This window comes from Anopheles cruzii, chromosome 3, assembly GCF_943734635.1.
Source record: "Anopheles cruzii chromosome 3, idAnoCruzAS_RS32_06, whole genome shotgun sequence".
Taxonomy (NCBI): Eukaryota; Metazoa; Arthropoda; class Insecta; order Diptera; family Culicidae; genus Anopheles; species Anopheles cruzii.
The window spans coordinates 59562323-59585144 of NC_069145.1; the positions used below are offsets into that span (position 1 = coordinate 59562323).

At 45.7% G+C, this 22822-nt stretch overlaps 1 protein-coding gene across 1 annotated transcript in view; it reads left to right on the forward strand.

Moving 5' to 3' along the window:
- LOC128270700 (angiopoietin-related protein 1-like) overlaps positions 1 to 21481 on the forward strand; it is a 53046-nt gene extending 31565 nt beyond the window's left edge. The window contains exon 2 of the mRNA XM_053008114.1: positions 21417 to 21481. Coding sequence (XP_052864074.1) covers positions 21417 to 21481 — 65 coding nt within the window. The remainder of the gene's footprint in view (positions 1 to 21416) is intronic.
- The last annotated feature ends 1341 nt before the right edge of the window (positions 21482 to 22822 follow it).

Below are 22822 nucleotides of genomic sequence, written 5' to 3' on the forward strand. Positions count from 1 at the left end.
CTATCATGGAACCCAACCGGGGCGGAGCACCGCATTAGTTTTTTTTTCGCTGTTGCTTTCCTTCTGTGTCGAGCATCTTTATTATTTTTTTTTGCCTCGTCCCCGAACGCTAACCAACTGCTAACGCAAAGGGCTCAGCTGCGTGGCTGAAGTTGAGACTCGTCCTGGGCTGAATAAACGCATCGCGAGCAAGAAGCTAACGAGGCCCAAGGATGTCCTGCCAGCAACAGTTGCCCACCGCGGTACGCAAACGCGAGGCACGTTCCACGGGCCACGAGGAGAACCCCGAGAGTCGGCCAATACCGGGCTGTGGGACCGGGTGTTCTGGTGGAACATTTGAGGGCCTTTCCGGGCGCGTACCGAGGCCCCGGCTATGATCTATTTCCCGGGAGGGTTCGTCCTCGACCGTGCGATGTAGCACCGCAACCTCATTACGCTTGTGTCTGCCGTTGGCTTACACTGTGAGCTGGCTGCCGAACGCTTTTTTAACTACGCCTTTGCCACCAGTCCTGCAAACAAGGGCAGGAGCAAGGAAAGACTAAGACGCACCTCATTCGATCCTTAACAAATCTGACTGCTGCACTGGAACCACAAGCCTGTCGCGCTTTTTTTTTGGGAACACAAACTGTAATATGGTAAAATGAGCTATTTTTTCTTAACATTTTGGTTTTTTTGTACATTTGATGATAACCTTTTTTGCTTTCAACCTTGAAAAAGCTGTCTGCGGTGTTGTTAGCGAGAGACTGCTGCGAAATTGTTATCGAATCCACCATAGAGTCGCTCCATTAAATAAAGAATCAGTTCCCTTTAAAAAAGGTAAAAGAAATGTTTGAATCATAGGAAAAATGTAAATGAAGCAGAACATACAACAAGCTAAATGAAAAAAAAAATACTTTCAAACACTAAACGCAGAATGATATACAATATTTTTAGTTTGAATGAAGAACTAAAAACTAAATTTTCCCAATAAATTTCGAAATTTTAGAGAGAAAAAAAAAGATAAAAAGGAATACTGATACATTTAAACATTGTGAAAAAGTACTAAATTCACTACCCCTGAGATTTTAGATTAAAAAAACCACCAAACATTGATGTTGGAACATCGACCAAAAACAATAATACTTCTCCGAGGACATCCTTGTCGAAACGGTAAAAGATTTCCAATAATCATTGAAAAAAGTGAAAGTACCGCGACGGCCCGACCAAAAAAAAAAAAATAAAGGAAACGGAAGCAAATCGCGGCCGCGACTATTGGTGGGCAAATTTTTTATTGCACGTCCGTTTGCCAATACCTGCGCCCAAGCGAAAAGTACTTTCGGCACCGCTTCGTTGTTGCCGCGGTATCGTTAACACCCCGGCGCTCGTATTTAATAATTTCGGGATTATTTCCATAATAATGTCTTACATTCCGATCCGATGGTATCGAAGTTTGACATTCAACAAAATGACCTCATTCGCGCCCTTCCGGAGGGCTTTCGATGTGCCCCGTTCTCCCCGGGGAATCCGTGTCGGTAGCGACTGGAGGAACATCCGAACCGCGCTCGTAAGAGTTTTCCCATTTTTTTCCCGATCGCTTTTCTTTTCTTCACTCACTTCCTAGCCGTTGGCCCACCGTTGGGTGTAACGAGAAAAAATGACAGTAATTGTACAGAGAGTGTCTTTTTTCCTCGGTCCCTCGATTCCGCCCAGTCTGTAGCCTCGGCACGCTTCACCTTCCTGCGAACTTCTTCGGTAGAAAGGAGACAGAGCCGTTGGTTGGTTGCTTTTCCCTTGGCACATCGCACCGCACGCGTGCAGCACCCTACGCAATCCTGCAGTGAGGACAACATCGTGGGAAATTGATCACTGTACGTAGCGGCAGACACTCGGCGCAACTGGAGACCGTTTTCCGCCGGCCGAAAAACCCCAGGGAACCGCCCGGAATGGAGTGTAATAAATGATTTCCTAATTTGGAGGAGATTACGCCCGGGCCCCGAAACCGGGGCGTGGAAGCGACAACAAGTAAGCGTGAGGTCATTTTATAAGGATTTTTATGTTCGCCCGCCCGTAGGGTTCGTGTCGGAGTTTTACATTTGTTTAATGCGAACCGCTAGCGAACCAGCTAGCGAGAGGAATAGTGCAACAATAAACTTAAAGACAGTACTCGATTGTAGGTGTCTCATCACAATAATGGAATAACTGTAATCACTTTTTTCATGTTTTAAAACTGAGAAAAAATCTTTCCAGAATTGAAACAGAATCATTAAAAATCGGACATAGATCTGAAAAAAATCACAGACATAATAAATGGGTTCTAAACTTAAACTACAATATGGTTTAATTTAACATATAGTTATTAACAAATTAGTAAAATCAGCAACTGAACAAAAGGAAAGGAAAAACTCTATCGACCACTGTAGGATGCATTAGAATAAGAAGGTTTTCGAATGTTATTCATTGGCAGACAAACTCTTCAAAACAAATAATTAGCTATTAAAACTAAGCCACTACAAAAGGTATATTAAAAACTAATTTTATCTAACCGAATAGGTGCTACTAAATTTTGAGGTGGCCAAACCGTTCCGTGTCATCAAATATCAAATAAACAAAGCTTAACCACGGAAACATATCACCTTAAATTGAAAATTAATAGATACACTGATTCAGCCATGCTGTCACTAGCTTCCAACCGCTAGAACGAGAATATTTTCCCTCGGCTTCGGATTTGTTATGATTATGAGAATCCACATCACCCAATGATTGTTTATTATGAAACAGGGTGTCACACCCGCGCCCGCGCGATACGCAAACGCCGCTGGCCGCCAACATGCCGATCTGTGGGACGTTCGCTCAAAACTGTCATGTTCAATGTCAAACGAATGAATCCGGAACGCTGCGAAGGCTGCGTTTTGGAACGCTTCTTGTAACAGGTTTGAAATACCCACAATCATTTTACACCACGTCCCGTGTCCCGTGTGCTGTAAATTATTGTCAGTTTACACTAACCTCGCCTCGAACGTGCGTGGTCTACTCCGGAGTGGCCACGTTGAAAGGAGGATTGGAATTAGTATTTCGTTTCGAGACGGCCCCAAACAGATACACCAACAGTGTGGCACAAAATATGTGTTTACGTTACTGTGATTTTGTTTCCTGTTCTTCAGGATTCAATTTTCGATCCAACACCACATTTTGATGTAAAAATTAGCTAAAGTTATTGCTAAAATCATAAAACCAGCTGTATGCTACAGGGAAACCAAAATTTGGCTCCGCACTGTACGATCGATGCAGACAGGCCCTGGGCCCTGTCCGAAGCGTGTCATCGACGTTAAACTAAGTCGTTACATCATACGAACACAGGAATGAAAACAACGGCTCCATGGTAACTGTAAATAACACGACGCATTTCCCAAACTTCTCCGGCACGGCCACCGGGTTTCTGTGGGATCTCGGAAAAGAAAGCCGTCGTCCGTCGTCTCCGTTAATCTCGATCGTTGTCCCGCAGTGTTTACCAAAACGTTGCCGAAAACCGGAAAGACACACCACTTTCAACATTCGATGGCCCTCTAATACACTCCAGCAGAGCAGCTCCAGTGGAGAAGCACTAAGCCAAGCCGCGGAGCCAAGACAGCTCGGGATTTCAGACGCTCCCCCGAAGACAACCTGCGAGACAAATGCGCACGATAAGTGTAATTAATTAGAATAATTATGTTTCCTCTGCTTGGCGGCGGCGGATCCTCTACTTTGCTTCCAAATGAGCCACTAAATTATGCTGTGTAAACATGTGTGCCGTGCCGTAATGAGAAGGAGCGTTCGTGGAAGCGCCCTCCCGTGCGTGCGTGCGTGCGTGCGTGCGTGCGTCTGCACTGCGTCACGGCGTACGTGCCACAGAACTTCAACTGGGACGCGGACTGGAAGGATTTATTTTTAAAACCCAAATTTGGTAATGTTTTTTTAAACTCCTCGCACTGCCTTGGCACATACTCAGGGCCTCGGCGTAAATTTCTCTTTTCCGGTACGTTTGCTTGTTGGGCACGCGTATGCATTAACACCGGTGACGGTTTTCCCGAAGTAATTAATTTTAAATTAATCTTGCGCCGACGGAACCCTGGCACCCACTAGGTCAGCCCGCGTGACCTTCGCGGCGTTTAGAACACAAGTGTTTCTACAGTTTAGAAGACATTTTTCGAAAAGTGCTCAAAACACACTACGCCTTGTTGTTTAAGTTGATGCGAAAAGTAACTCTTCTCAGTTGCAATAGCCCACCCAATAACTTAGCACATCAATAATAAATTAGCGTAATTATAAAAATTGTCAAAAGTACGAATCGAATCGATAGTGGTGCTGATATGCTGAGCTCACAGAAAGAAAGAACAATTAATCAAATGATGATGCGACAATTCATTTGTTATCAATCATGTTCGCTTAATTATATTACATGGTCAAATATCGATAAAACAAATAGCAATCATCATTTTTAACCCACAAAAATGCACATAGTAAAATGTAACACATTACATTCATATGATATGATTGATAGTAGGAGGATGAGACTTGAAACAATTAGAAGCACTTGGTTATGCAGAACAGATACACTATTCTAATCACTATTATTACTTTGAACAAAACCGTTAAATTCAGAAACTCCACTCTTACACTTTAATTTAAATTGAAACTGCGCGCAAAACATATCTGATTTGCATTTAGTCACACGTGAGTTAATTCAATCCGTACGCGACATTCTATTCATTCGAACGGAAATCACATACTCGTTCTGGTGCCGTCTGCTCTGCGTTATTCAATTTACATTTTTTTCTTCAAAAATTATCTTTTCCCATTCGTGATTCAAAAATCAGAAAATGTAAAAGTTGGCACCGAACCCTTAACCGACGCGCTGTTTTTTATGCCACCAACGGCGGGCAAAGCAGTCACAAATCATGCCAATTAACGGCCGCGACTGGCCGAGCCCAGGGCCCAGGCACCAGGAAATGAATGTGTCAGGATGCGCGCGTGTGCCTTATGGTGTGTGCTTCCGTTTCTGGAAAGGTTTTAAAACTTTCGCGCCATCCAGTTCGTATCGTGCCCGGCGTCATCGCTTGGGGTTGCAGACCCCGTGCGCACCGTAGACATTTCGAATTCCGCTCATAAATCTGCAATCTCCATCCGATAGCATTCTTCCAGGTGCTGACTGTGAGTGTCGCGCGGCAAGCGTGCTGGTTCTGCATGTTAATTGAATATTCTTAGCCGCCACCGCCAGCCGACGACACCAACGTTTCCACAGGCGACGAACAGGCAGGCAGGCAAGATGCTTGCACTTCTTGAAGACGCTCTCGCTTTTTGCATCCGCCCCACACGCTGACGCCGTCTCCTTTTGCGCGTAGAACTCGGAGTCACGCCGACGACGACGACGACAATGTTCGGTGGGAAGCAGAACCACCATCTTCTTGGCGTTCGCGGCATTAATTTCAAACCCATTCACATCGTCGGCTTCCGTGCAAAAACATTAGTCGACGCGGTTGTACTCGACTGTACTTCACCTTCGCACTTTTTGCGTTAACATCGGGCCGAGCTGTTCCGAGGAATGCGCGAAGGCGGCACTATGATACGATGCGTTCATCAACGCAGATGTTAATTCTTACAATCAATAAATATTAATAGTATCAATGATTTTAAGACATGAATACGTTGTTGTCGAACATATTTCAACAAATACCTATAACTTATTTAAGAACTTCATACTTCGCAAACCGGTCGACGGTAAGGTTGTCATAACGCTGTTTTCATATTGTGCTCAATGTTTCATACAATGTTTTTTGTGTAAAGCTCACGTACACGTTACACGCTAACGCACGTGATAATAGTATTTTAAATATTAATAATTCAAGACATTCATATGTTGTAAATTAAAGTGAGTATATCAATTAGTAACGTTCATCAAACGTTTGCATTACAAATCGTGAACTATCTGATTTGTCTTAAAACAATCCACAAAGCCAAACCAATTCAATAAAGCTCAGAATCAGCGAAAGCCGCCATGACAAAAAAATTTCTTAAATTAAATCACAAACAATGCAAAATTCATAATCAATGACTGCAAATTTGGCCACCTCCGTTGCCACACCCGTCCATAATCCAACCTGTTGTTGACGAACCGCGGCCCACCAGCGTCACCCACCCAAAAGGCGCAGTTAATAATCAACGGTTTCGGTCGGCGAAGGAAATGTACACTGCAAAAATTATTCAAAACAAACCGCGAAATCAAGGCAATATCTTATTAGCGACGGTACGAATATTTGCATAAGAATTGCTTCACGCTTTCACCAAAAACAACACGCACCACCTTCCCGGGTGCCCCCCCGGGGTGGCCGGGGCCAAACGACATGGCGCATTGTTTTTGAGACCTCATCCCTACGCCCGCCAGGAGAAGACGCCGGGACGCCCGCATCTCAAGAGATCTCGAGCTCGTCGGGGACCGAAAACGGCAGAAGGAAGCAAGGAAAAAAATACGCGCGACTCCAATTTAAGAACTTCCTTTACAGAAAAGGACATACGGACAAACTTTTCATAAATTACCCTCCGTTGGGCTCCGGCGGGACGGGGCCAATTCTTAGCGCAAAAAGAAGGTAGGTACCGTGCCGTGCGCCTCACGAGACATCTCGGGGAAACGCAATGTCGCACAAGTCTGCCATCATAAGTCTGCGCGTCTGCGAGGCACGATGGAAAGCGAAATAGAATCCGACACTTGTCAAAACCAATGCCATTCACATATTTAATTTATACATTCCTGAAATGTCTGCCGTTTCTGGCCAGATCCTTCGGCAGCGTCTCTATTGTTTAAATGTCGCCGGCGGCGGTTTGAACCGACCGCCAGTGAAATGATGTTACCTCGTGCCGAGGCTGATATGGAAAAATTGGTCCGGACAGTTCGAAGGATTCAATTTGAGGGAATGAGCTCAAAAATGGTTTGAATTGGCAAATTAATGTTGTCAGAAATGGGCGTTTGTTTTTATTTTTAATTTCACAGTAGAGTTCAACTTGATATGTAAAACCTATCAAGTTTTACTTTGATAAGTAAAATTATATCTACATAATTTTACTCATTCATATCATACGTTTACTCATTATCTGTACCGCACCATTAGACACATAATAGAACGAGTTCCAACACGTTCCATATCGAGATAATTTGCCCAGCACTGTGCCCGATTAAGTGGATTGACCACGATTTGAAGCTGTCGACACGTATTACGAACGTTGGTCTACATCGTTGCCTGTTTCCTGTCGTTCCATACGGACACTCTATAAATAGCCACAGGCTGTAACTCGGATTATGACTAGTAGTTTCCTCGATATCGAAATGACATTAAATTTTTACGCATCAAAACGTCAAATAAAACCGAAGGGTAATCATAAAAGCTTTTTCGTTTTATTATTCTACGGGCAAACCGAGTCCCGTCTGTCCCGCCGGGTTCGCCAGCAAGCCTTGTCAGAAGAGGCGTGAGTATTCCCAGCATCGTAAACGCTGCTATGTGCATATTGCATTATTGTTTCGTAGAAGACCACACGTCGATGGTGATTGCCTGACGATCACTCCACCACGCATCAATTATGGATCCCTGGCCTTGACATTATCTATGACCGTTGGTGGTTACGGCAACCAATTGTAGCTTGACAACAATTCAAGAAACTGTCATTTTCCCTTGTTGTTTCAGGGATCAGGTTTCATTCCTATGTTTAATAACTTAACTATATAACTATCAGATCACAAATTATTGACGTTTCTATTAAGAGAAAAATACTGTAATAAAGAAAGATTTTGTAATATCAGTTCAAATCAATTCTCTTTTTTGAAGGATAGGAGCACGAGCATTAATGATATTATAAAGTAGTCATTGTTGTAATAATAAAAACCATAAACAATTAAAACCGCAATAATTCTTTTCAATTTTAAACCCGGGTGCAGGTTCAAGTAGCAAACTTAAAGGATATATGAACATCCGTATCAAACGATTACTATCAAATAGAGAGTAAAGAGATATAAAATTCATGATTACTGCAAAATATGCAAATCATCAAAGGTTTCGTCAAAGCTCCAGTTACCACGCACACTGAATAGTGTTAGGCTTCGTGTCAATAAAAGTGCGACTCGGGATTTCTTTCCGATTCCTGTGCGCACTACCGCGGCACTACTCGCGGCTCGGTGTCGGATTCCGCATTTCATTCCGCGAAAGTGAAAAAGTGCACACGTACCACCCATTGCCGTGCGCCACACGCAGCATAAGGGTCGCACGAGATGATGTCCTTCGGCGCGCGCGCCCCGAGAGCACGGCCCGCGATCGTCGCCGGTTTGCCGATGGTTCCAAATTTGCTGTAGTAATAAATTTAAATTGGTTATGAATTTTTAACCTTCAACCTTCCCGAGCGCGGTAAGTGCGAAGGCGTGCTCGGGGTCGAAGCAACGCGTGCCCTTTTCGGGCCGCCAGCGTCTTGGCCACAGGTCACAGGAATGCTGCCGCTCCGAACCCGGCTCCGTGTGGCTGCGAGCGTTCTTTGCTACTTTTCCCCATTTTTCCTTTTTTGCCTTTACCAGGCTCGAGTAAAATCCTCGAGGGAAATTTTTAAGCGCATACCTTCACAATCTTTACATCCTCCCTTAAGTGTGTTGCTTTATAGACTTTTGCATTTTCAATTTCCTTCTTACGAACCTTGCGGCTGCTGCTGCTGCTGGTGGCGGAGTTATGGTTGTGTTGCTTCCCGAAAGCCCAGCGAAAGGACGAAGACGGGCGGGGAGATGTCACGGACGAGCGGCCACGAGCTCCAAAAAAGGATCGAACGTATTGTGTCGAACGCCAAGCAGGCATCAAACCAACCCGGGAGAACCGGGCAAAAGGGGTACACACGAGAGCATAAAGCGGATAGTTGTTTTCTGCATTTTTCCTCCGATTTTCTAACGCTCTCTCTCCCTGTCTCTTTCTCCTTATTTTTTTCTCCTTCTCGTTCCGGTTGACTTTCTTGAGGTATGCACATTTATGCTTCGCCGTTTGCTGAACAGCATCCGGCCTACATTCTTTGGCTGGTGTGCCCGCCCCGGGCGCTGGCCAGCTGTGAATTCTTGATGCTGACGAAAAAAAACTCCAGCAATTGGACCGCTCAGGGATATACTTTCCACGCAAATATGACGAAAGGGCCGACTCGTACAGAAAAAAAACAGACCGGCGAAAGGCTTGAGGCACCAACCGACATAAACATGATCGGAGTGCAAAGGCGATGACCAGAACCAGTACGGGCCCGTAAACCCTGAGGTGCCAACGTACGGCCCGGTCCATAGGAAGAAAAGCGAACGCTCCATGATCCTCGCGTTTCTTTTTTGCTGCCCCCTTTTATTTCGGAAGATTTCATCCGGCCTCTATGTGCAGATAATGTTGGGCGGTCAGATTGGGCCACAGGAAGAAGCCAGGATTCCTGGGGCAGGTATCGTTTCGATGAAATGTTGCCGGCGGCCGGCGGATGTTCCGGAATTCATGAGCTTTGTGTTGTCGGTCGGTGCTGCTTGCCACCGAACGAAAGATTGAATGCATAATTTAGCGCAGCAGCGGCACTACGGCTGAGCTATGTCGGGTTCGACGCTGTGTTGGGTTGGGAATCGCACTTTTGCAAGCCGGCCGCCTCGCCAGGAACTTCCCGTCGGTCGATTTGATGGGCCAACGGAGAGCGCACATAAAGTAGCGTGTTGGCCTCTGTCTGAATGCCAGAGTGCTGTGCATCAGTAGTTGAGCCATTGTCGTTGTCGCTGCCGATTCCGGTGAGCCCGTAATTCTATAAGGCAATTCAGGGAAAACACTTGTTTGGGCTAAAGTGCGACTCAAGACATATTTTGGTCAGCGCGAGCAATAGCATCAATTTCGCGGAAGGAAAATATAAAAATAATACGAAAATGTGGAATCCTTGCCACCAGGCGTGCTAGGGGAAATGTGTGTGTAAGATATCTCTAAGCGCGGAGTATGCACTTCCACATTTTGTACATGACCAAACTTGATTTCATAACTTGTTTGGTCTCATTCTGTCAAAGTAATAGCATCATAGATACTTACTTCCATCAACATGTCTAGTTTCATTGCGAATAAAGAACAAATTGCGGTATTCGTTGCTTTTCTTATTTCACCAAAAGAAACAAGTGTTACGGTGAGCATGTTGCACGGTTTAGAGCGTGTCAAAAATGGTTTCGTCAATTTAAAGGAATTGTAAAAAATGTTGGAGGTAGATCCAAATCAATCACAAAAACATTGGCGGAGGCACTTAATGTGTCCTAAACAGTGATTGGCCATTGTCTGCAAGCCATAGGAAACATACACGAGCAAAAAAAGGCTCTCTCAAGCACTGAAAGGCATGCAAGTAGAACATACAGTTTGTGAAATGATTCTACAATCTTTGGATTGTAACAGAACACGAAAATGGAATCAATTTTAGAAGCCTGAGCAAGAAAAGAACGACATATCGTTTGGTGGGATCAACTTGATATAATGTATCACAGCTTACTAAAATTGTGTAGAACAGTTGAGTCATGCGTTGATCGAAGAACAACCAAACCATCTTCGAAAACGTGGCAAAGTAATATTCCCAAAATCACGAATTTTCATTATTACAAAATTCCTTATTTCTAAATTCCGTCCCAATGTAAGAATATTTACAGAAACTTGATGTTTTAGCATTATTTTGCTACAAATGAAACATTGAAAATACTTTTGACTGTAAAAAGTGAGAAACAACGAAGCAAAATAAATGTTTTTCAAGGGAGTTTAGAGCCCAGTCTTAGGGAATACGGAAACAATTCTACTGTCGTTTCAGTCGCCGTTTAATTTTTATCTGTAAAATCATCTAAAACCTTATGTGGTCCTCTTTTGATACACAAAATATTGCGCTTTGCTAATAACAAATGGCCGCTCAATCGACGAAAATCCATTGAAAAGTCTGAGACAAAAAAACACAGCGCTGCTTGTAAGACAATTGCAGACAGTGGACGCTGGCGAGGCAAGCTTCCCTTAACCTACATCCGGGGTGCCGGTAAAAATGTTCCTTCGGGACACCGAAGGAATTCTTTGCGACCGCCTCAACATGCCAACGCTGGCCTAGATGGTTGCTATGCTCGTTTCGGTGGAAAATAAAAATGTCACAAACTTTTTTCTCTGCTCTCGTTCCCGCTTTTTACATACGACATCACCGCATACCGTGGAGTGCCGTGGGCCATGTTGTGTGAACTGATCGGTGGTTGCCGTACCTGGTGACTGCATGTGACATTCTGGTGATTGTTTTATCATACATCACATCCCACCTTCCGTCGGTCCCTCGGCTGGGGCTCTCCGGAATAGATACGAATTTGAAATTGGGCTCCGGAGTTTAGCCGGAATCGAATGCTAAGAATTCCGAGGCACGGATGGTTGATCACGGAATGGTTCGGGTGCCGTTCCTGTCTGCCGCACGATTTGGAGTGTCCGCATTTTGCAATAAAACTTTTGTTCATCTTATGAAAAATATAACCTCACATGTGCTGTGTGCTGTGGCTCACCGCGAGTGGAACATTCCTTCGTTAAAAAAACAAGACCCTCTCTATTATTAGATGGTGGACCAATTTCTTTTGCCCTTTAAACGCAAATAGATTGCTGCTCTTGATATGTTTTCGAAACCGGAATGGATGTTTCCATTCTTTCCATGAAAATGCTCAACAACACGAAGCATTGTGAAGAAGTGCAGCGCGCGTCAAAAACAAGCTCATTTCGTTATTCCGTTCCAGCCCGTGCGCCGGAGTGTTTCTGACACCATCAAAGGGCTGGGAGTGAAAATGAGTTCGTTTGAAGTGAGTGGCTCTTAAATTTTGATTAAAATCTGCATATCGGCTGCTCCATAATAGACCGTAAAAATGTCTACGCCTTATCTACCACCGACCAACACACACACCTCTGCAAGCAACCTTTTTCACCTGATTGCGCCCCACAACACTAACTCCGATCTTGGCCGACAAATAAGAGTGTTACAAAGAGCCCTACATACTTTAGCCGTATGCCGGATTGCCACTCTGAAATCCCCAAGGCTTCGAAGCTAATCTGGCCGAACGTGCATATACGCCGGTCACAGTAGATCTTTCTTCTCTTCCGAGAGATGCATCCATTGTGGTTTGCAGCCGAAGGAAACGACCGAGCTTTTAATGAAAGGCAGAGGAAAAAAAATATAAAAGTTTCAACAACGAGCATTCTGGAACGGGCATCCTTATTGTCGGGTCGGGTCCTGGCAAATGGAGTCGCCTGGTGTCTCACACGGGCCTAGGTGAGAAGGGTACTGAATATCGTTATTCAATTATTTCTTTAAAACGTCGATTCAACTTTCGGCCCTCTCTCTCTCTCTCTCTGGCCTGAAGCACCCGGTAAACCGGAGTGGTACTTCAGAGAGAGGCGGCCACCGAGGTGACAAACCGAAGCTGTCGGTAAAGGGTATCAGATGAACAGAAGATGGATGACACCACCCAGCAAGGTCCCTGCATGGGTGGCCTAATTACATTCGAACAGTGCAAGGCAAGGTTTCTTCAGTGGTTCCCCGATTAAAAACCGGGAAAAAATCATTCAAACTATGAGCCTTTTCATGAGTGGTTCACGGTTGGTATCAACTATGATTTAATATTATTATCCTTCCCGGGAACCTCAAACAGGGTCAGGATAAATGGAATGCTCTGCACGATCAAGTCCAAGTCATAAAATGTGACAAACTTCTCAGATCATCGCCCTCACGCCCTGCTAATGTTGTTTTGGCCTGCACTGTGGACCGCACAACCCGGTACAGGTGTGTGTCCGGGCACGACAGACGTCACCGTGGCCCTACGCCCTACAGACCAGAGGCCGGCCCCTCTGGCCGATCCCGAACGGGGTCATTCGGTGGTGCAATATTTATGTCTTTCGATGTTTGGAATTTGACAGCCAACGAACCACGATAAATAATCCATTTCATCGGAACGCTCCGGTGTCGCTCCGGTGCCAGCTCCGGTTCACTGTTTTCTTTTTTTTTTTACCGTTTACGTTTTTCTATGCTGGGTCACAGTGTGGTAGGCGAGTCGCATCCCGACGGGATGCCGCTTCACTCACATCGCATCGCAGCTCTTTGTTGTTGCATATCCCGGTGCCCCGATGCCAATGTTCGTAATGTAAAACCAAACATTTAATTCAATTTCCTCACGGCCCCCAACGGCATGCACCGAATCAACACGCATGGCGCCGCAACCTTGCACAGGCTGGGAGAAAAAATATGCTCCGGTCCCACTGGTGGAACCGGCAGCAATATGAAGCCTCCACCGTCGACAGACAACGTTGGCCATGATTCCCGCCACCGATAATGGGATTTGCCGTGATACAAAACTGGCACCGCATCCATACCTTAGCACCGAGCAAATAATATCGGCCCGTGGAAGCATATGGAACGCGAAATGTAATGGAATTTCCGTTCGGAACGGCGAGGAAAACACCGACGCCACGGTGCGCGAACTGGCGGCAGAAATATGAGTTTCTGAAATAGTTTTGTTTGGAACATTTGAGCGACTCAAATCGATCATCAAATCGAGGGTGACCGATTCGATGCAGTCGTCGATGCAGTTTATGTTCCAATGGCTTTGAGCGTTGGACCTTTGGCCATCGTGAAGGATTTTCGTGCGATGGACCTAGTGACTTTGATGCCAACGAAAACGGACACCAATATTTGGGACCCAAACCAACACCTTTCAATTAACTAAATATTTCACCCAACTACTTCTACACTGGTAAGCCTTTTTACGCCTCCGTTTGGAACATACTTTTCTACTGCTAATCGCATTGGCTTAAAGGGCCTACGCCCTAACGCCGGCAGCACACGTTACAACTGCCAATGACGTGACGCCGACGAACGCCCGACGAATGCTCGTGGGGCCGTGTACTTGTTATGAAAATTAATTCAATTTTTGCAAATCGGAAAATATGTTTGCGTGCCTGTCGGGTGCATGTCTATCAGCGCAGCGCCATGTTCGGTCGCCATCGCTGCCGTCAGCGCCGGTAGCGCCGAGAGCGCCTCGTCCTTCAGTTCGCGGAAAACCGACACTCATCTCTGCGGACGATAGAACGACTTACCGCGTTGCCTGACGCTGACGCTCGCCGGCTGATCTACGCCGTTCCAGATTACCTGGCACGATGATGTCGGTCCTCATCTGTCTTTCGTTGACACACACACACACGTGTGATGCGGAGCAAACAAAAAATAGAAACTTCAATCTGAAAGAATGCCCGGCTTCAGGCAGATGATCCCGAGCCAGGATCCTCCAGTGGAGGTCGTCCATACGCCCGGCCCGAGCAGAGCAGAGCACAGAGGAGCACCAGGACTATTTGAAACGCATTCGGTTGGTTATGGCCGACTGGCGGTTAGCAAATAGCAGATAGGATGACTTCGTTATCCCGGTTCCTATCCGGGGACCGGGCACAAAGTTGGCCGTCCTCCTCGACGCGCGCGTGGCCAGCCTCAGTCTCGCTCCGCCATTCGCTCACACTCCGACCGCCGGGAAAATCATCAACCTGGAATTGAGTTTTCTTGCCACCCCGTTTCAGCTCGCCCGACCCTCCCCGGATCCTCCGGCGGACGGAGTCAATTGGATGGAAGGAAATTAGAATGTTTGCTGGAGGAAATTTTTAATCAAAGTATTTCACGAAACTATGCCGCTGGCGGGGCTGGGACGGGCCGGACCAAGCCCGGGTGCCACCGGCCTAATGGGCACACCGTGCCGTAGGGGCGTCTCAAACATGATAGCCTGGCCGGCAGCCGGGCCCCCTGTTGCTACGAGCGGGTCAAGAGTCAAGCGGTGACAAGGCAAGAGAACGGGGACACTGCACTCCGCGCCCACCACCTGCTGGGCCGGCGGGAAATGGAAATGGCCATACGCCGAAAGGGGTCCGGTGATTGGTTAACGAGATATGAAATGATGGCGCCAAACTTCGGCACTAACTTCGTTTCGCTTTTGCCAGAGCTCAGCGTCCCGAGTCCCAGCGTCCCGGAGGGAGTCAGGATAAATAAAATCAATTTGCGCATCAATACGTGGACATTACGCACGGGATCTTCAATCAATTTTACATACTTCTGTAACTCTGCTCGTTGATGTCCATTCGTCAAATGTCGAAGGAATGTAATGGCTTCGTTAAGAACACTCTTTTCATTTAAAGTTGAATTTGTAAATTATTATTCTTAAGTTCAATTCAAAACTACGCTAATTTCTTCGTCATTGAAATATCTCTTGTTGACATTTTACCTGTTAAATTACTTTGTCTATTATTTTCTTTTTTATCTTATTTCGTATACTAATTAGTTAAAATAACGCGGAAGCAAACTTCCTTATTTATAAACTCAATCGACTCATCCATCGGTTAATTAAGCTAGTAAACTAATTATTACCCAAAATTACGAGGATATTGTGGAGATAGAATCAACGACCACAGCCGAGATGAGTATGAGATGAGTTCAATCAAAAAACTTATCTGAACAACACAATAAAGTGTCTTTTTTCTTACTCAGGCAACCTAAATGACATCGTATTTATAAAGCAACACGAATCCTTGTCAAATGTTGCTCACCAAGGTAGCAAAGCAAGTCATTTGGCCACAAAATAGCTGAAGATTGATAAAGCTTATCTCCTATCGCAAATCTTAAATCTGTATCGCTTGCAGAGATGAAGATAATAGGAACAAATGCAGTTTTAAGGACGTTGGCAGCCGCTGTGCAGTGGGCTAGCACTAAACGGATAGGTCCAATTGGCGATGCAAGTGTAATAAAACCATTTGTCATGCTGTGCGGGACACAATCATAAGTACGATCGCTCCAGGAGTTGCCATTATTCTCACGTTTTCCCTACTTATGAGAAGAGAAAAAGGAGCAAAACCGCCCGGTCGAGTCGTCCAAAGCGTCAGAGTCACAAATCATTCCGTGCTCCTTCCGCGCAGGGATAAACGAACACACGAGCGTGAAAAAAGTGCCCGTGTTCAACAAGCACTCAAGAATGATGGCAAAACTGCACCGAGGACCCGTTCGATAACCTGTGTAACCTGTTAACCGTACCCCGAAGTCGGCAGACACGCTTGGCAGGCTGGATGTCAACATCCAGCACCACGCAGCATAGAACGAGCAACGAGCCGGGATCGATGCATGGCACCAAACGTTTGCTGGCGCGACAGATAGACAGAAAAAAGGACAGGGCCCCCTCTTTAACCACCAGCACGCCAGCTGTGTGGAACGAAGTAAAAACACAATCAGCCAAAGTTAAAGCAAAAGTTCAGTAAGTCTCACAAAATAACATCATTTAGGTGCAAAACAGCTGGCACAAAGCTGGCCCCTGGCCCCCCTTTCGTGCGCAGCGGACCGGAGAAGGAAAACTAGCCATAGTTTGAGGCATAAAAACAACATCTAAGGCAGCGCAGAGCCGGGCAGCGTAAGGAGAGAGAAAATTATCAAACAAAAAGTAATTAATTTTCCTTCCTCTTTCGCAGCATCGTTCGTGTGGCGGCACTGGCGATGGTCGAAAGGACATCATTGGCGGAGCCGAGCACGAAGGACGCGGAGCGGACCAACTTCAATAACGATGCGAGGACGATGCTGTGCTGTCGAAGCTATATTAAGAGATGGTTGATTCACAACGCTTGATCAGTTTATTTTATTCCACCGAACGAACTGGGGGGGCCACGCTGCGCTGATGGTGTTGAATCGTTTGGAGTCGATGTAATAATGTGAGGATGTTGTCACAGCCAGCCAGGGATATTGCAGTCGACCCACTGGCCGGTGCGTGGTGACGAACGCGTCTGGCACATGCTTTATGAAAGTTAAATTGAACGGAGCACCACTTAGGACGAGCTGCGGAGCAAACTTACTCCATCGAAGGTCCCAACATTCGGAATCGCTCCAATTTGATGTTTAGAAAAACTGTCACATTTCACTGGCAAACAGTTTTAATGCTCCCTCGAGAGTCGTCCCATTTGAGGTGCAATTTTTATCGGACATTCGGTTGGCCCATAATTTTCTAAACATCGTCCCCTGGATCCCTCGGCCCGGTCACGGGAGGATCAACAACCGTCAATCGTGCAGCAACTTTTCGATTCAACACAACGCTTCGCCCACTCGGTCCAGCTAGAGCGTCCTGGGAAGGAACCGTGTTTCGTGATCCTTGCTTACACGCTCGCCCTAGAGACTCAATGTGTTATGTTCCGAAGCGTAAACGCTCCGGAATCCTTCGGCCTCCGGATTCGAAGAAATTCGAAAAAGAACAACTTTACCGGAACACGAATCCGCTCTCTTCCTGCGGTTTCTGTACACGTTCCCAGCGCCGTGGCCGTCACCGGGCGGACGGACGGACGGATGGACGGTAGTGCAGCATGGGTACATGTATTACGTGCCAACGGAGCCATCTAAAGCGGCGGGCCAACCGATCCAATCAGGACAAACTAATTTTGAGGAGATTTTCTCGTTCACTTCGTTTGCTCTGCTTTTGCCCATTGATTGTCGTCCTGCGCCCGGGCGTCCGGCTGCCTATTCTTGCTAAACACGCTAGCCCGCTAGGTGCCACGGATTCCCGTGAGCCTGATCGTGATGGAACCGAGGGACGCAAACGTGGTGCATTCCTCGTGCATTCCAACAAAGATAGTTACATCTTTCGCATTTGCTCTCCGGCCTGCCTATCCGCCGAAATTGGGTTGCACTTTTTTGATCGATCGATTGATGCGCATAGAAATCAGCATAAGAATCTTTATCCGATGCATACCACACATTTGCAATGTGCGTAGTCGGAGAGCAAATTTATGATGTTAGGTATACGTTCGATTAAACATGCGGTCAATGAATTAACCTTTCAAGAGCTCTACGAGGATTTCAATAATGTTATTTAGTTGCATTATCCTTCGAGAAATCCTAATCAGTTTTCCATACTGGTAGATTCCCAACCAATGAAGCTAAACCGTGTGTGTTTGAAACTCTTGTGTTTCAAGATAGCAAAGGATTTTAGTGTCCCAAATTTCTAGTTTAAAAATTCCCAAACATAAGGAGTTTATGCTACGCGGAATTTATGTCAAATTTGATACATGCTGACAAGGATGTTTAAAACAATATTAGGTGTTGTCTGTGTTAACCTCTCTCAAGGCTTTTACGAAGTTTCTATCTGCCAGTGACTTGTACATATTTTCAGTCTATAACAGCAATTAATCGGTGCACTACAAATATAACTCAAAGATGATGGGGACAGCTATCTTAGAAAATATTTAATAACGTGTAAAACATAGCATTCAAAAATATTTTGAGAAACGTGTTAAGACTTGGGCAAACATTTATGAAGCTTTGGAACTTATCTGTCAGACTTTATGGTTCAGTAATTTAAAAGTAAAACAAATTACCGTTTTGAAGAAATGCATTAAACACATGTTGAATAAAAGATAAAAGTCGTGAAACAGTTTTACAGTGCTAAAAAATTCAGTGAATGTTGTGTGGACCAACGACCACGTTTCATTTGATCGACATACCAAACTCAACCAACATATTTATCTTGAAGTGGGTGTGATAAATTTAGTCCAATTTGTTTAGGTCCGTAGAAGGTGGGCAGACAAACTTTCCATGAGACATAAATAATCACACGCCGCATCACACAGTAAAGGTAGCTTTCTCTTGGGAGAAAAGTATCCTAGATCCTGTCAGCCAACTTCCAAGTTTAGAAATTTCCTCCCATCTTTTAAATTTATATTAAATATCTGTCCCAAAGCGTACCGGCGACCATGCTTCCCGAGAGCTAATGGTCGAGCATCAGCACTTGTGGTTTTTTGTAGTTGCACCTCTTGCTCACTAACTGCTTCGCCCGCCATATCCTTATGAGCATCTTGAAAGCAAGTTTTGCAAATTGACAATCATCATTTTATCTCCATCCATTGCAATTAGGGCGAAGATTAGCTTAATCCTCGCGGCGACGGCGACGGCAGCTTGGCCGCTCTGCCCGAAACTGGCACCGAGCTGAAACACATTACCGCTGCGAAAGCGAAAGAGCGTAATAAAAGATCATATCTTCCAATGAGGCGAAGAAGCTGGCCGAAAGCTGGCAAATACAATTTGTATCTATCAGCGGCCATTTGGTGTTCGTTTCGAGTCCAGTGCCGTTCGAGTGCGACGAGCCCGGAGGGCGATAGTTGTAAGTTGGTATGGAAATTAATAAAGTACCATCTTTATCATTGTCCTTTACATCATACTTCGGAACTGGCGCACGAATCGTAAGCGTAGGGCGGGCGACAGAATTTTGCAGCCAGCATTCGGTGGAAGTTTCGTTGGGAAATCTGAGCCCCCTAATGAATGGCCCTTAGATTTTCCTACCGATGTGACATGGACTTGACTGTTGTAATGCAGATTAGCTTTGGTTTTCGTAGAATTTGTGCTTTTGTTAACTTGCAAAGTATCTTTAAAATAAATGCAAAATTAGTTTCGGAAGCATTGCAGCGTTTCAAAATTCGGGCATATTGAAGTTTGGGTTAATAACTATATTCGTGAAAGAAATTATTGGAACCATTCTCGACCATTGATAAGAAAACCATTCGCCTTTGTACTATTGCAATAGCAAGCATCGCGTGACTATCGTTCATGCCACTGGCGCTTCTGATGCAAAAAAGTGGCAAAAAACAGATTGAAATGTAACAAGAAAGGCATGGAAAGTGAAGCAAAAAATTACTTTGAAAAAAAGGAACACCCAAAGACAGTGAAAGACGCTGACTCGCGCGCCCAGAAAAACTAGACCCAGATGCGATCGGCAGAGTTTTAATCCCAGCCGGATTACTGCATTATTTATTAACAGTTTTTAGGTCCTTTTTTCCGCGGTCCCAAGGGACACGCGCACAGCCACGTGGCCGTAGGTCGTCCGAGTGAAGGAGAAGACAAAAAGGAAACCGCCCATCGCTTTATAAGCCTTATGCGCCCTGCCTGGGGGAAACGGGAAACGCGGACACTAACTCGATACCACCACAGACGGGGCTAGCCCGCGCATACACCCCCCGCCGCAAACGTAACGGTGGATCGGCCAATAGAGGCATCATTGTTTAAAAAAATCATCGTTTTCCAACCCACGCCAAAAGGGCGGAGCGGGGCTGGTAACCGACCGAGCGACCACCTCAGAGCGGTGGCCTCAGTGGTCCTCATTTTACCAGGCTTTATGGCTTTATTATCCCCACAAGTAACTTCGCGAATGTCACTGCACTTTATTAAAAAGAAGCAGCCCGCGAAGGATCCACGACGGCCGCGACCGCGAAGTGTTGTGTAACAGGATCTGCGCCAAGGGCCCCGGTCACACCGAGGGACCGAGGGGCCAGACAAGGACCAAATCCACGTAGAAAGCGTAGAGAATTGCGACCTCGCGGGTGGTTCATTATGGCTAATGGTCTATAATAGGGTCTCTGAAATATGTAGCAACTGAGCCGAGCCGAACGTTGACGAGCACGCGCACACGGGGCGCTCCTATCCATCGGCGGGGAGTGCCTACATTGCGAACATTGTGGCGCAAGTTGTAGCTTGCGGTAGCATAAATATCTATTTTCGTTCCGAACTCTTTTGGGGACCATCACCTCGGATGAGGTACGGCCGCATGTAGTGCGCGTAAATTTCGTCGAATTACCGCAACGTTTTTGGTTTCCAGTCGCCTACTTTATGGCCGTCAACAAGATGCTGATAAAATTTGAAATTATTTGCTCAGCTACGGGGAGCGGCTTCGTGTTTCAAGAGGTAATAGGGCAGGATTTTGATACAATCTCGAAAGACATAAACAATTCTATTAAGGACCGCAGGGGCTAATCAAGGTTTGGGCACTTTTTTACTGTGATTGACTTTTTAGTGTCAACACTGTTTATTTTAAAATATTTGTTATATTTATTGACAACAGGCGGTTTGAGGTTTTATTAAATCCGTTACAAAGTCACATAATAAATCGAAGAGTAAAAATACAAAAAAGGTTATTCAAATTCACTAACACAGAAAAACATTTTGACTTCGATGAAACAACTGCAAAATGAGAAAGATGTACATCATAAGAATGACAAATAATGTACAACGTTTGCATGTAAAAAGATTAACAGAGAAGGGGGGAAAACAAAACGAAAACAAATGATTTTGGTTTGATTTTTAAGATAGGTATTTCTTAGCTAAACCTAAATAAGGTGCAGCGAACACTAGTCAATGTCCAACACAGAAACTTGTTGAACAGGAAGCTTATCAGAAAAGATCCTTTAAAAATTGGATGTTGAATGGATTTAAATTATCATAGTTAAATTTGAACTGCAAAACATTATTCCAACAATGCATGTCCTTGCCATTTTTGATGCAAAAACTACAAGAGAGCTTGACTTTAAACTGGGTTCACTTCGGGTTCATTAAACGTGCCACAGGTTGGGCCGGGTTGGCCGTCGGCAATCCGTTCACATCGCACCGCCAACAAAGCATCCAGACGTGAAGCTCAAATGAACCCCCCTTAATTGTACACGGCACACCGGCGCACGTTATTTAAAGGGCCGAACGCCTATTCGAACCGAGAACAATTCGATCCGTTTGCCAAACAACGGCGCGCATATTACAGCGGCGCATGCATAATGCCGCCGGAGGAAAAACGTCCTTTTATTGCCACCGACGGAATGGAAAACCGAGCAGCGCGCAATAAAAAGAAAACCTCCCTAGGGGGGCCGGCGGTGAAGGTGTTGGTGGAAAATAGGACCCGCGCGGAGGGGCAAAGTATAACAAAATAAAAACATCAACCACGTGCTGCATCGCGGTCGACCCGGTAAAGTCTCCCCTGAGGCCGGGGCGGCCCGCCCGGTGGCAAACTGGCCCGCGCCGCTCCGGGAAATGTTTTCTTTTGCACGAAACGAGAAGATCCCGGTGGTGGTGGCGGCGGCGGCGAACGGTGGTGGCATTGTGCATTTATATTGAGCCTGGTTCATTCGGAATCGAATGTCCCACGGTATTACACCGAAACCGCCATCGACAGCAACGGTACACGGCCAATAAAACCGCAGATGGTGTCGTCCGCGTAACCAACCGCTGTGCAGTGTTGCCGTAAAAACAATATCTCTACTGCCTCGACTCTGCCCCAGTGACGACACAATTTATTCCACAACTTCAACAACACGGTTTGGAACCACGCTCCGGTCGCGGTCTCAGGACGTTGCATTCTGAGGTTGTTTAGTGTGGTGTCCTTAGGACCGGTGGACTCTGCGGATCGCATTCGGTAAGCGAATGCTAATGAAATGTGCAAATGGACGAGTTGTAACAAACTTTAACGAATGATATACCTTGCTGTTAGCTACCGAAACTAAAGAAAGAGATAAAGATGGTTCCAGTTATGCTTGGCGCATAAACAAAGCTTTGCAGAAAGTACCCCCGATGTGTGGCCTTCTTACAGCTGCAGCAGACCCATATGAGGTGAAGCGAGCTGATAACTGAGGCTGAAAGCTGATTTCCTTTGCTAGTCAGGGAATGCTTTCCATAAATGACAGATCCAAAATTGATTTAAATTTGTGTTCCTTGGATCAACTCTACACTACATTTCGATAACTTACTGTCGGACAGCACTCAAAACTCGGTCCACATTCTTCCGTGCGTGCCACGGGAACTGATTTGTTTTATTGTTTACTCGTTAAAAAGTACAACGGTAAACCATCCGGAGGTGACCGGAGCCACATTCCCATTACACTGCGCATAAACTGTAATGAGGCATAAAGGCGCAAAAGTACACTAAACTGGCAACACTGGCCCGACCGACGAGGCACACGTGGCCTCGTCAGTAAATTGCGTACAC